The sequence below is a fragment of the Gobio gobio genome, assembly GCF_949357685.1.
Source record: "Gobio gobio genome assembly, chromosome: 12".
NCBI classification, from domain to species: domain Eukaryota; kingdom Metazoa; phylum Chordata; class Actinopteri; order Cypriniformes; family Gobionidae; genus Gobio; species Gobio gobio.
In genome coordinates this window covers 19851987-19866721 of record NC_137105.1, presented here as the reverse complement: position 1 = coordinate 19866721, position 14735 = coordinate 19851987, and the positions used below count along the sequence as shown (strand labels likewise).

At 37.7% G+C, this 14735-nt stretch overlaps 1 protein-coding gene across 2 annotated transcripts in view; it reads right to left on the bottom strand.

Annotated features, from left to right (window-relative positions):
• Window positions 1-1622: 1622 nt before the first annotated feature.
• usta (uronyl 2-sulfotransferase a) overlaps window positions 1623-14735 on the bottom strand; it is a 92744-nt gene continuing 79631 nt past the window's right edge. For both annotated transcript variants that reach the window (XM_079831801.1, XM_079831802.1), the window contains exons 6-8: window positions 7563-7660; window positions 3747-3904; window positions 1623-3526 (exon numbers count right to left, since the gene is read on the bottom strand). In XM_079831801.1, coding sequence (XP_079687927.1) covers window positions 3222-3526; window positions 3747-3904; window positions 7563-7660 — 561 coding nt within the window. In that variant the 3' untranslated portion in view covers window positions 1623-3221. The remainder of the gene's footprint in view (window positions 3527-3746; window positions 3905-7562; window positions 7661-14735) is intronic.

Here is a 14735-nt window from a genome sequence, read left to right as displayed (position 1 = left end):
GTGAAAATAAAGTGGCATTTTATGGTTGTGGAAACAACAGTTACCATGGTGAATACACAATAATTCCTGAACTGTAAATGAAACCTGAAAACTGCTCCTGACTGCTCTCTTGCGCTTATACTATATGGTGTGATAGTGCGCGCCGCCACGTGCGCGCGTGTAACTAAAGAGTGTGCGCTACGAGTGCAGTATAACGGCTTACAGGGCAGGAAAGTGGTTTTCTGAGGGGTGAGCGAATTTTTTTTTTTGTAACAAGCTACGAAAATGACGATGCTGCTGGGACTCCAAGGTAGCATTTTGCCTACCTGGCTAAACGGGGAAACTGGCTCTTTTTGCTCGCTAACTTGAGCGATGACATGCACTTGGAAGACAAAATGTAGTATATACTTAGTAAATAATATTATAATAATATTTAGTAAAAATACAGCTCTTATTAGTTGTTAAAAGTGTACTAATTACTATTTAATCTAATGTCAAGGAAGAAAATAATTATTTTGTGGCATAAGGTGGCGGAGCAGGGGGTTGTTACACCCCTAGGTTTAACGTTATAGGATGTGGAAATGAATGGGTCTTTATCATCGCTGAAGTGAACGATGACACATGAGCATATTCAAGCAAAAGCCAGCATATATTAGTTTTGTGAAAAAACAAAACCAATGTTACTCGCCTATCGAGAATAAATAAAGCAACCTCAGCGTCCGATTGCAGGCTTTAGCGCTCCTTGCGTTCTCTCCAACGCTGGGAAGCTGATCCTTCTTGCCTGATCGTAAGCCTTCTTTTTTTCCTTAGAAATTTTCCACATGTTCTGCATTTTTTAAAATCCTTTAATACTTTTAATCAGCAAGGATGCATTAAATTGATCAAAAGTGACAGTAGACATTTATAATGTTACAAAAGTTATTTTGAACTTTCTATTTATCAAAGAATCCTGAAAAAATTGTGTACACAACTGTTTTCAACATTGATAATAATCATAAATGCTTCTTGAGCAGCAAATCAGCATATTAGAATAATTTCTGATGGATGATGTGACAGAAAACTGGAGTAATGATGCTGAAAAAAAGCTTTGCATCATAGACATATTTTAAAATATACTCAAATAGATAACAGGCCTATTTTAAAATGTAAAAATGCTTCACGAGATTACTACTTTTGCTGTATTTTGGATCAAATGAATGCAGCCTTTTGAGCAGGAAGAGCCTTTTAAAAATATTAAAATATCTTGCCCATCTAAAACTTTAGAACGGTAGTGTGTGTTCATATGCGTGTATATAGGCCTATATGCATGCAATTCTTCAAAGTAGTCCAAGGAACATTACTGTTTGTTTACATGTACTAATATGAATGATAATAAGCAAAAGAAATGTATAATTTCAATATCTTCATTATCTTATGTGCAGGGGAAAACAGCTGAACTTCTGCAGAGCAGTAATGTGATTCTCACTGCGCTACCATCACACAGAGATGTTCTTATTTATGTCTTAAACAGGGTCACCATTATAATCCTTATACAGAAAGAACAAATTTGAATTTTTTTATCATAAAATAAGAAATAATCATTTGTAAACATAGATTAAGAAATATTTTCATACACGTATGAAGAAGTCCTACAAACAACAACTGCTGTTAAAATGCTTTTATTTTGAGAGCTTTCCCAGTAAAGGTGCAGTTAATTTGTAATGTTAGCCTTTTTCATTCACTTTGGGTATTCAAAACAATAGCCACTCCAGCTGTCCTTAAGTAACCTTTAGGTATCAGATGCTTTAATATTTGCCAGCTGTTAGATGTCAAAAAAAACAAAAATATATCTGCTCTGTTTTTTTCCTGAGATTCGTACATGGAATGCAATCATCAAAATACTGTACAATAAATTAAACAATATAAAAATCCACATTGAACACAAAACAAGTACATACACAAGTATATACTTAACTGGCAAGTTTAAGAGGAAAGTGTTAAATTCTGTGAGAGCTTGTAGCTATAGCATCTATTTAGTCATGTATTAATTATTTCACTTTACCAGTATAGTTGAACAGAAATGCTCCACGAGGCTGACCTGTAATGAATACAAGTGGACAATTCTTTAATTAAAACACACTAGGAACAGGTGTTGATCTGCGGAGCATCATGATAATGATTTAGAAATATATATGGGTTTAAAACGCAATTTACAAACTCATATTCCCACAAACCTTTGCATTCATTCATATTTTTTTCGTCCTGTTGTCAAACTTGTTTTCCTATGTGCTCTGATCATTACTAGCTGGGTATTGTTTTATATCCCAGTAGTTTTACAATATACACTGCTGAGCAATGCAGACAAAATTGTATAGCTGCTTAATTTTTTTTTTTACAATTTTTTTTTTTTGGGTGAACTCTTACTTCAGGTGTGCTTAGCACATCACGTATCAAATGCAACTTAAGAAGCCAGATTTTATGAAACGATTGAACACAACAGATGACACTGTCAAGGCGAACAAAATATTTAACATCCACATTAAACATTAAATGAACAGTGTGCTGCATTTGACATCTTGCAGACATTCAAAAGTGTTGGATTTATTGTTACAACCCCTTGCATGTACAATATAAAAAGAACCCTGGACTGAAGTTCTGGCACAGAGTTGCAGCAGGTTTCTAAAACCAGAGGAGGAAATGAGTGATGAGATGATCATATCTGATTGGTGTTTTGAGTTGTTTATTTTGATTACAACTATGTCTTGCAGTAATCCTTTGCACAGGTTTGAGACTCTGTTGTGATCTTCCCTTGCCTCTTTTGCGTAGTCTGAATGTGTTTGTGTGTGAAAGTGTGGGTTGAGTCAGAGGTCACCCAGGTTCCAGGTGAACAGTTTTGCCTAAAAATCTTCTTCCACGGCATCTCATTCTGCTATACCACAATTAGTTCTTCCCTCCATTTTGACAATCCGACAACATCCCTGTAATTCCAATCGTGCATCATCTCACCAGGAAATGACCACAACCAACTGCTCAATTTCATAAACATGAACAAAATCATTTTGTCATAATTGTTAGTTCCTTAAATAACTATCCAGACCCTTTTGTGCTCCTCTTGAGTGTCTCGAAGGGCCGTCCCGTTAAAAACACGGGGATCACTATTACACACCCAATTTTCACCTGGGAATGTTGACTCTACCTCCTGATTGGACATAGACGTCAAGCTTATGCGATATCTGCCATGCCTACACCTCCATGGCTATTTCTCAGGGCTGAACCATCCAGATGTTGGCATCCTCTTGCCCCATGTCCTCCTCTTCCTCATCTTCCTCCTCCTCTTCCAAAGGCTCATGGGTCCTGAGGGAAAGCTCACGGAGGAAGTCAGGTTCATGAGCTGAGTTCTGGGAGGCAGACTTGAGGCCGATCTTCTTCTTGGTTAGATGGAACTGGTCACGAATGAAGTTGTAAAAGTCATACTCGTACTTCATCCTTTGGTAAAGCACCTGCAGGGCCTCTATAGTTGGCATGTGTTTCTTCACGGTGCCTGTAAGGTTCCCCATCTTCCAGAATGCTGCAGAGAAATCAGATTTACAAAACTATGAGCCACAGAGAAACACAGTGTGCAATTCAAAATTGCTAAAAATGATTTAGCACATTAGTTTAAAGATGTATAATTTTCCAAAACCTTTTTGAATTTTCTCCTCCATTTTTATTCATATTTGCATTAGCATTCATTTATAAAATGTTTGATTTAATTACATATGAATTCAAAGCAATGGAATAAAACACACTTGGACTCTTGTAGATGGTTAGGACATCACTAAAGTAGTGAGGTAGGAGTCTCTCCAGCAGGAGCAATACATCCTCCAGCTCTTCCAGAATTCCCACAAGTAGGAAGTTCTCTATAACGTTTTGTTTGGCCCTCTCCAAAGCCCAAACTCCAGGCTCTCTGTAGCAGACAAAGAAAATAATTATTTGACATGAAAACATCTATTTTTCAGTTTGCTTAACTGAAGAGATTCTTTGTGAAAACCGAAACCTCTAAGACTCTCATTCTTTTGCAAGACACACAAAAGAAAATATTTTGAAGAATGTTGGTAACTAAACAATTTCGGGACCATGGCTTTCTTTTCAATTAAAAAGCCTTTTATTATTTCATGGCTGCACTCAAAGAACTCTCCTACGCGTTTCGCTGCATGCCTTCCTTCAGGGAGAGTAGCACTTGGTTTCGATTCTCATTGACTTCCATTGTATTTTTGTCCACACAATGGAAGTCAATATAGGGAACCGATGGTGTTTGGTTGCCAACATTCTTCAAAATATCTTCTTTTGTGTTTCGCAGATTGCAGAAGGAAGAAAATCATGCAGGTTTTGAACAATTTGCAGTTGAGTGCTGCGTAATAAATCTGCATGATTAAAATACAGCTATTTAACTCTATAATTATAACCTATATTTCAAGTGAATTATAAAAATACCAAGGGCGTAGGTTTGATTTTGAAACTACTAGTGTCGCGGAGCTGGAGTGTAATGGATACTTTGTGTTGCCATAGACAATAAATTAATTAATTTGGTAAATAAATATAAACAACATTTATTTATACATCACACAACTATTTACAACACAAAAGAGGTTGGCTTTGCTTAAGTTCTGTCTCCGGATTTTGTTGCTTTTAAGAAAACCCCCCCCTAATTTTTGCCTGTTTAAGTTCATCACCTTAACCATTCCTCTTTGACATTTTTACCACTAAAGTTACAAGGCTACTCGCAAATCCGTGTGTTATTTTTTTGGGGGGAATATATTTCATGGCTCAATGCTAAGGATTTTTTTCAGGGGTTAAAATTTTTACTTGCCCAGCCAGAATTTTCACTGGCTCCACCACAAAAAAACTGATAAATAAAATAAAATAGGCCTAGTATTGTTTTTGAGCCATGTAACCTTAATAAATAAGGTTATAACTCTAAAAACTAATATCCTAACTCTAGGATTTTCTAAATCCTCTAAAAAAAGTTATATTGTTAAAGACAGTCAGTAATAAAATAAGAACAAATAATCAAATTATGAGCAAAAGCAGAAATAAATACAGCAGAACAAACATATACAAATTAAATAGAGTTATTTTCATGTAGGTCTAAACTAGATAGTCAGGTACAAAACTAGTAATAAAATGTAAAATATCACTGCATAGTCTGCATAAAATTATGTCACTGCATATAAATATAGATTAAAAGTTATTCAGTTAAGAGCAGTGTGATTTTTTTATTTTTTTTTGTCTTTTGTTATCTCTATATTTATATAGCCAATGACGATATTTTCCGTCTTTACATGTGTTCACTGTTATACGGTAGGGGGCGCTGTAGCACATTTCCTGCACGAGAACAGAATCTCCTGATCAAAACCATAGACCGTAAGATCAAAACCATAGACCGTAAAAAAATATGGACGACGCGACTTCATTGACTTCCGCTGACCATAGTTGAAGCTTTCATATGCCCGCTCACGGCGCTGACATCTTGGGACCGAGTCTGCGCAGTAGCGATCTCGGGACCGGAGTTGCGCAGTAGAGAACAGGAAGTAGAGGCGCGGTTATCAAAAGCCCGCCCACACTCTCGCAGATGCAGAATAATTCATTGTGTTGGTGTGAAATAAACAGTTATGGAAATGTAGAAATTAAAGCTAAAGCTCCAATCTCCTCCCAAAAATCCCGAAAAAAAGTCAGTTAGTGCCTCAGTGACAACTTCACTCAGAGAAGCCGTCAATCTCAGCTGTCAATCATGATGTCACACCCCCCGTTTTTATAGGATCAAATAACTCACTAAAACTAAACTTATTTAAAAAACGAACACTTGAAATGAAATTATCGTAATAAAAACTGCCTAAAATGACAGAAACCATCTTTAGGAAACAATTATTTGAAGTGTAATTGAATTGTTTAGTGTGTCTCGCGTCCATTCAAATACATGGAGGGGTGGGGTTTAGGAGCTATACTGGGACCGGCCACCGGGGGGCGATCGAGGCGCAGAAGCTTCAATTTCTGACAGGAGCATTACAGGCTTGATCAAAACACACAACACAGCCGAAGAAGCAGCAACGTGCACTATAGAGACAGAACGACACGCGTCATCATCTGAAGACAACGCCCACCGGGGGGGAAAACAATCGAATGCCCTCCATTGACTTTGCATTGCGTGAAGCGGCATCCTTGTCATTTCGGACTTATAACAAAAAACAGAACAATGTCTAAAAGCGGATATGTGACAAAGTGTACAGCAAACAAGCTAAGCAAAACCCACAACCAAAAACCCAGACGTTTTTATAAGCTATTGACCCAAAAAACGAGCGTTTAAGGACAAAAAAGTGGATACAGGCCATTGAGACACGTTATATTACACTGAGAAGTACACCCACTAGAGGGGAACGTAATCAGCGACAGGAAATATCATATATAAAACTGACATTTGGATATTTGACTTAACAGTGACAACATATTTACTGCACACATAGGCATACTGAGGCATACTGAGTGTCAGGATCCCAAAGTGTACCCATTCTTCCTGCTGAAGCGTCACGTTTTACTGCCTTTATCCACTTTTGTCTCCTTAAACTCTCGTTTTTTTGGGTCGACAGCTTATAAAAACGTATTTCTGTGTTTTTTAGCTTGTTTGCTGTACACTTTGTCACATATCAGCTTTTAGACATTGTTCTGGTTTTTTTTTTATAAGTCCGAAATGACAAGGATGCAGCCTCACGCAATGCAAAAACGTGATTTTCTCATCTTTATGCTCAAAATGTTGCTTTTTCATGAAACTTGCAACATTCAAGTGTTGATTAAAAAAAATTATGTATGAAGCTGGAATAAAACAATGGGTCTGTTCTTTCTTTTGATATATTGCATGTTTAGATATTCTGTGGGCCATTAAAACTTGTGAAAATGACCATAAATGCTGGCGGTGACTGGCAAATTTCATGTTTACGTTCATTTAAAAGACCTAACCGACTATGTTTATGATGATACTCAACAAGACAGTCATTTTGATATAATTTTGTGTGAATATTCGCGTGAGACGCGTGGCCATGCTTATGTGTGTTGTTGCTGCGCTTTGCGAGTAGCAAACTGAGAAACACTTTCTCGTCTATGAGTGCTTGAATATTTAAATTGGCAAGGCTTAAACATGCTCAAATGATCAGTTTCCGTGAAGATGCAGCTCTGGCCCGAGTGTCTTTCACGCTGGCACTGGACCATCGGGCAATTCTTATTGTCGACCGTAATGACAAATAATTTTTGTCATTCATTCAGGAGGGGCGGGGGGTCGTTTTGGGAGGGCGGGCCGCCCCCCCAAAATAATGGTAGGGGAAACACTGCATAGGCTACGTTTCAAACATTACTCTTGCTAAATGCACGTCCTTGAAAGCACGTCCTTCGACTTATCGGCGAATGTTTTCAGATGCATCAGTGGTTACATATATGTATACATTTAAAAATTTTTAAATCAAAATTATTGCAAGGGACAATTCAGCATCAACTGAATATTGGTAGGGAGATGTCCACTTGTAAATTCTATGTGCTAACTCATCAACTTTAATACCCAAATGATGGGTCATAATTACCTGCACTGAGGGTGTTGTCCACAAAAATATGGAACGATGTAGAAGAGGCGTGGGTTGGAGCACTCTGGGTAGTTCTCCATGATGCAAACATTAATGTCCTGCAATGGAGAAATGGAGAAATGAGTCAGACAGACAAAGTTACAGCCAAAAAGAAAGCAGTACATTGAACAAAAATTTGGCAAATGAAGCAACAACTCAAATTGTGCTTTATAAATCATAGACATGCTCAATTTCACTGGACTATATGCTTTATCTGAAGTACCACCAATCAGTTCTAGTGAACACAAGGGGGCACCACTTACACAAGCAATGAAACAGTCTTCTGAAAGTTATGTGTCAGTACTGATGGTACATCCAGAACACAAACAATCACTCATCTGGACCCAATGCACTAACTGTAACAGTGTTTTATCACTTTATTTGACCCAAATCTATAATTAACTTGGGAACATTAAATGGTAAAATATGTAAAGTTAATCCACCGACACTCATATGCAACAGGAGCAGCCTATGAAACCAAGGTTTTTGTTTCCACTGTTATCTAGCAAAAAGAAACCAGACTACAAGGCCTGAGAAGACCAAACTGAAAATGTCCTGAGATAAAAAAAAACATGCCAATTCTCCCTCTCCTTGTGTAATTATCAAGACTACAATACATCAAGTCCTCAAAGAACAATATGGGCAAGAGTAAAAAGATTATATGGAAAAACAGGGGAGAAAGGAAAGATGTGGAAGATGACTGCAATTTTCCTCAAAACAACAATGCAGCCAACGTTGCTATAATGGACACTACATGAGAACTTATTACATGCTGAAAACATTTCTTGGAAAAGAGGGCAATTTGTCAAGTTAACAGCCTGGTCTCTAACTCGTGCACAAGAGAGGTTAAGTAAAGACCACATAGCCACGAGACCCTAGACTCCACGCACTCCTTCCCTTTCATGAGCCCCAGGTGGGGGAATCACATGCAAGCTGTGGGTCTAGAAGAGAAGGGCCCTCATGCTGGCAGGTAGAAAAACATACTCCGAGTTATTTCAGCATTAATCTTTCACAGTAGAATGGCCTTTACACATGCCAAATATGAGTTATGTGAAAAAAAAAAAAAAATTCTCTGCCTTTCATTAAGCCCTAATTCAGGAAATTAAAAGGTCCCTTAAAGGTGAAACCAATTTGCAATACATCTTGTACGGTCTGAAAGATTTTAGAAATTTACTTGGATTATCTCCATATCCTGACCATTAAAAGCATGAATGCTTTTCAATTATCAGTCACTTTCGATTATTAATGTTTCTCCAGTTTTGTTTGACCCCTCAAAATGGCGGGCGATTTACATACTTAAACTTCACACTTGATTATTTTGGGAATCTTGCTCATTTTCACTTAATTTTGAATACGAGTCAACTGGCATTTTTACTGTCCCCCTCCCAAATTCTGTACTTTCACTTTCTAAAATACTTGCTCCACATTCCAAATATTTGAGTGGTTTATTTTCTTTTAATTCCACTAAAACAATTAAAATTGTGGTCAGATTTTAAAACGCAATTTATAAAAACATGTCCAGGATACATATTTTTATTATACAGATTACATAAGGCAAAACTGCATTATATCTTAGCTTCTCCAAAGTCGCTATTTGCCACACAGGCAGGTGCATCCTGGGATTATTTTTTAGTTGACATACATTGGAAAATGTAACAATTTATACTACATTTAAATAAAGTTTAATCATATTAAATGAATTCAAGCATACGCCTTCAGATAAAAAGGTGTTTAAGATCATGATAAACAAATTTAGTCAAGTGTGTCCAAACATTTGACTGGACAAAGGCTTGATATCTTATCATGATATTTGTAGGTATAAGTAATGAAAAAATTACAGTAATTATGAACATCGATGCTTGGATTGGGATGTTTGCTTGAAACATTATTACCTGTAGATAATATACAAAAACATACACAGCATTCTGGGGAAACTTAATTTACTTGTGATTGTGAACTAAAGCTATAAAACAAAACCAGATTGCTGTGTTTAGCTTGCTTTCACTGTTCTCTAAACGTGTTCATTTGTTGACAATATAAAGCTGATGCACTGGCTATTCCTTCAAAGCAGTGGAGCTCCAGGAGGGCCAGTTCCTTTAACAATACTCACTCTGTGTGTATCTGAATAGAGTCTTAAAGCCAAGTGCGCATCAATGTCCTTTCATCCACATCTCCACTCCGCCCCAATGGACACACATACAACTCTGATGGATATGCACTTTGAACACACAGATGCTATTGCTGAAAGAAAAACAAGTAATGTCCCATTCGGGCTTCTGCTGACTTTTTAAGTTTATAAAAAGGAAACGAGTATTTAAGTACAGAAAGCCAGATGGTCAAAAGGGCAAATGTCTGCAGAGAACAAAAGGAACAGAAATGTCATCCTCTAACAGATCACCAATTACGCAGCAACTTAAAGAACAACATACTCAAGCCCTGAAGAGATAATGGTGCCTTAAAGCTGCGCCAGACATTTAAAAGCAACAATTAAAAACAAGTTCAATGAGGAGGAAGATGCTGTTTGGTGTAGTGGAGAAAAAAGATAGTATAAAAACAAAGTCTTTTTGGATAAATGACATTACATATAAAAAGTTACAGCAAATGTCTAGTGTACTTCTGGCAAACATCCCGAGCAGTAAAACCGGCCAGTGTTTCTCTAGAAGGACCCACTTCTGCTCAGGTGACACACTTATTTGGCTTTGTGTTCTTGATTCAGTCCCAAGGTGGCCATTTCACTAAGCACCTAGGAACACAGCCATTGCAATTTACCCCTAAACTACCTCCAGATGGACGTCACCATGCAACATGCTCTGCCTCACACGAATATAAAAGCATTTTTCTGTCTAGAAAATGCTAGAAAAAAAAGAATGCAAATAATAAATAATACTGGTTACTGCATACATAATGCTTGGCTGTATTAAGACTGACCAGTGTCTGAGCAAAGCAGAGATTAGACAAGATGATTTGAGACAAAACGAGATGATAGGATACGATAGAAGTCAGTTTGCCAGAGAAGTGAGAACCTGGATGAGTTCCACTTCCTATGCATGCACGCACATACACACGTCTGGTTTACTGTCTTTGTGGGCACTCTTCATGAACGTAATGTTTTTATATTGTTCAAACTGTATATTCTATCCTGTTACACTCACCCTACCCCGAAACCTACCCATCACACAAAACTGTCTGCATTTTTACATTTTCAAAAAATATCATTCTGATGATTTATATGCTTGTTTCCTCATGGGGACCTCAATTGAGGTGACACGAGTCCCCATGAGTCTGTGTGCATTTAAGTCCCCACCGGGATAGAAAAACATGGACAAACACACACACAGTGCAGCTTTAATGTTTTTAGTCATTAGTAAACATGGGCAGTACTACAGCTTTGAAGGTCTGCCAGCATACCTCACACAAAAACAGTGTTTTTTGTGAATAATGACCTTACAGAACAACTGAGTTGGCTGGCGCAAGTACATTTAAAATTGATCAAAAGTGACAGTAAAGACATTTACAATGTTTCCAAAGATTTCTATTTCAAATAAATAGTTTTGAACTTTCTATTCATCAAAGAATCTTGAAACAAACGTATCAAAGTTCCATAAAATATATTAATTAGCACAACAGTTTTCAACATTATAAGAAATGGTTCTTGAGCAGCAAATCAGCATATTAGAATCATTTCTGAAGGATCGTGTGACACCGAAGACTGAAAATTCAGCTTTGCCATCTCAGGAATGAATTACATTTTAAAATATATTAAAAAAAGTAGAAAACAGTTATTATAAATGTTAATAATGTTTCACAATATCACTTTTTTTTTTTTACTGTATTTTTGATCAAATAAATGCAGTTTTGGTGAGCATATGATTCAAAAACATAAAAAGAAATCTTACAGACCCCACTCTTTTCAAAGGTAGTGTACATTTTTATATTTTAAGCATAAGAGTTGATAAAAAGTTTTTTTTTTTAATTCATGATAAACAAATGTTGCCAAATGTGTCCAAACATATACTAGCAGTATATCTTTTTCACTCTGTATCTGAGTGTTTTTCAGACCAGAGGGTTGTCTGAGACACAAACTGGACCACTGAATTAAGCCACCTATAGCAAAACATACTCACACAAACACACTTTAAGTGTTGAAAGGAAAGCAGCTTGTAAAATTTCAGTCATACCAGGTGAAAGAGTCCTAATCCCCACCTAGTTCTTGTGAGCATGGCCATTCTTCTAACACACATTTTATAAACTCACTTGCTTCAAACATATGGGACGACTCTGCAATATCAAATGATCTTAGTGTCCAGTTGTAATGCAAATGTGTTTGTGTTGGTGAATTCATGTGTCTGAAGTTGAAAGTGTGTATGTGGGTGTGCACATCCATGTAGATTGTGGGGGAATTCCCAAGTACGTCACAGATTATTATAATTAAATTAAATTCAAAAGGAAAGATAAAAAAAATTAACTTCAATAGCATACCATCGAAGGCTCATTCCTGACAAAGGGCCCAGCTATTACAGACACATAAATCAAGCAAACAGATATGTTTAGTGTGAGATAGATCACAAGCCACAGTAATCCTAAACTATAAAAAAAAAACTGAGATGTGGTTAACCAGGCCTCCAGGAGGAGAGAGGATCTTAAGAAGAGGTTATGTTCTATATGGCGAAGGTCTGATTATATTTATTGTAGTCTCTCATTAGCTAAGTTCAACTCCTATCAGAACATAACTGCTACTGTGTCATTCGTGTTCCTTTAAGATTACAAATCATAAAAACAATTAAATTATAATGGCTAGTGGTGGAAGAAATGTGTTAATTATTTTTAGAAATGTATCGTGATACGGATTTAATATTATTCAAAGTGAGCTAGCAACATTTGTAATCTACAAAGCAAAAAAAAAAAAAAAAGTGTCCATTAGTATTCCCATTCATTTACATCAGCACATTTTGGGTAAAGATTGAATAAATAATACTTCTCTGTAGGGATGTCCCGATCAGGTTGTTTTGCCCTCGAGTCCGAGTCATTTGATTTTGAGTATCTACCGATACCGAGTCCCGATCCGATACTTCTATAATATAAGTATATACTTCTATATGTTAGTGGTCAGTAGATTATCTGTCATACCTCCTCTCTCCTTTTTTCATCATTCTCTCATTTCTATAAGCCTCCTCATTTACATCACTCTTTCTTTTTGTCTCCTTCTCTTGCCCTGTCTCTTCCCCTCCTAAAGCTGAGCTCTGGTTGATAGTCTCTTCATTGTTTGTTTAACATTTGATATATTAAAACGGCTGTCAAATATGAAATGTTTAGTTTGGCTACTTGCATCTTGCACGTGTGTTACACATCTGAAGCGTGTTACTCGCACAGCAGCTTCTGCGTATAAAGCCTGCATACTTTAATTTGATTGGTCATCTCAAATATTTTGATATTGATGAGCGGTGACAGTGACCGACCGCAGGCAGGGCAGCTCAGACAAGAATATATCTTTGCAGCATTAAAGTAGTGTTAATACTCTATTAGGCAATTATTTCGCAACATTTATTACATTTAACACATATTAACACTTTGTTGCCCTTGACTGTTCTCGTTGCTTCTATTGCTCTCATTTGTAAGTCACTTTGGATAAAAGTGTCTACTAAATGACTAAATGTATTATGTACACCTCGTAAAAATACAGAGGTCCAGACCTCATAGCTGGCTACGGCCATCGTGTAGGCAGCCTAGTTTACCTCAACGCTTCAGTTTACATGGTCGGAGCTATTCAGTCTTGTTCAGCTAGTTTCTCCACAGAGCCTTTACTGTACACAATATGTTGCGCTTGTATCAAATTCAAATGGATAAAGCGACTGTCTGGTTCTTGTAACTCGTTATCACTTCAATAGAGCGGCAAAATCGCCAAACGAGTTCATCAGCGCTGTGCGTGAGACGATCCAGCTGCTCTCGCGCTTCGAGTCTGTTGGATGCGCTCGCGGTTTAATCAGGTAATGCCGTTTCTTCACCTGGCTTTTGATGCTTGTTCCCAATCCCTTGCATTTGCAGCGCTCGAGTAAATAACAGCGCTTAATATGTGGGGGCGTGGTGGGGTTTGGCGAGTGGCGCTCCAGGAAAAGTTTAGGTTCTCCCGATCGACTGGCAATCATTTCCTCGGCCAATCACGGGCCCCCTCTGTGCTCGGGCCCTGGGGATTCAGCCCCAGCTAGCCCTTATGTTAATCCAGCCCTGTAGATATATACATCCGAGTCCTGATCGGGAGGTAAGGTCCGATTCCGATCAAGTCTCAAACCACGTGATCGGGCCCGATTTCCGATCACATGATCGGATCGGGACATCCCTACTTCTCTGTATAGAAATTTGACACATACATATAAGAATCTATCAATATTTCTCCTCATCTGCACACTTTTGAACTTAAAGCCGTGAGGGATGTTGTTTTGTCGCAAGTCTTCATGACGAGCATAGAGGAGTTTTATTATGAATGAGAGCAGCTGACGCTCATATTACAAACAAAAGGTACCGACGCCGGTTTTCATATACATAACTCCTGACACATATTAAAGGTCCCATGGCATGGCATTTTTCTATTATTTTATAGTGTTTCCTGAGGTGTACTTATATTGTTAGTATGATTTTTACATCATAAAATGTCATAATTTAGAAATAAAAGGCATTTTTTCTATACTGCTGTTTGCCCTGTGGCTGAATGCCCGGTTTCAAGAGGCGTGTCTGCTGTGAGACTTCAGTAAAAACGCCCACTGTTGTGATTGGCTGACATCTTTGCATTTTAAATGAGCGGAGGGGGCGTGGTTTAACGAGGCACGAGCAGGCACGAGTCTGCCAGAGACGGATGGACCTGTGTTCACTTCTCATCAGTTCTCTCAGCATGTCTCAGTTCAGGGTGAACTGTTGTAGTTACAGCATATACTTCAGGTTATTAGTTTATTTCTAGTCGAAGGGGCTGTCACTCATGTCAGAAAGTTAGTAACTTTAGTAAATTATGGATCAGCGCTGACTCGAGACGCGAACCGTTTAGAACGATTCAGTCCGATTTGGTGAACTGGTTCGGTTCACTAAAAAGAACCGATTCAAAAGAATGATTCGTTCGCGAACCGGACATCACGGAGACGGAGCGAT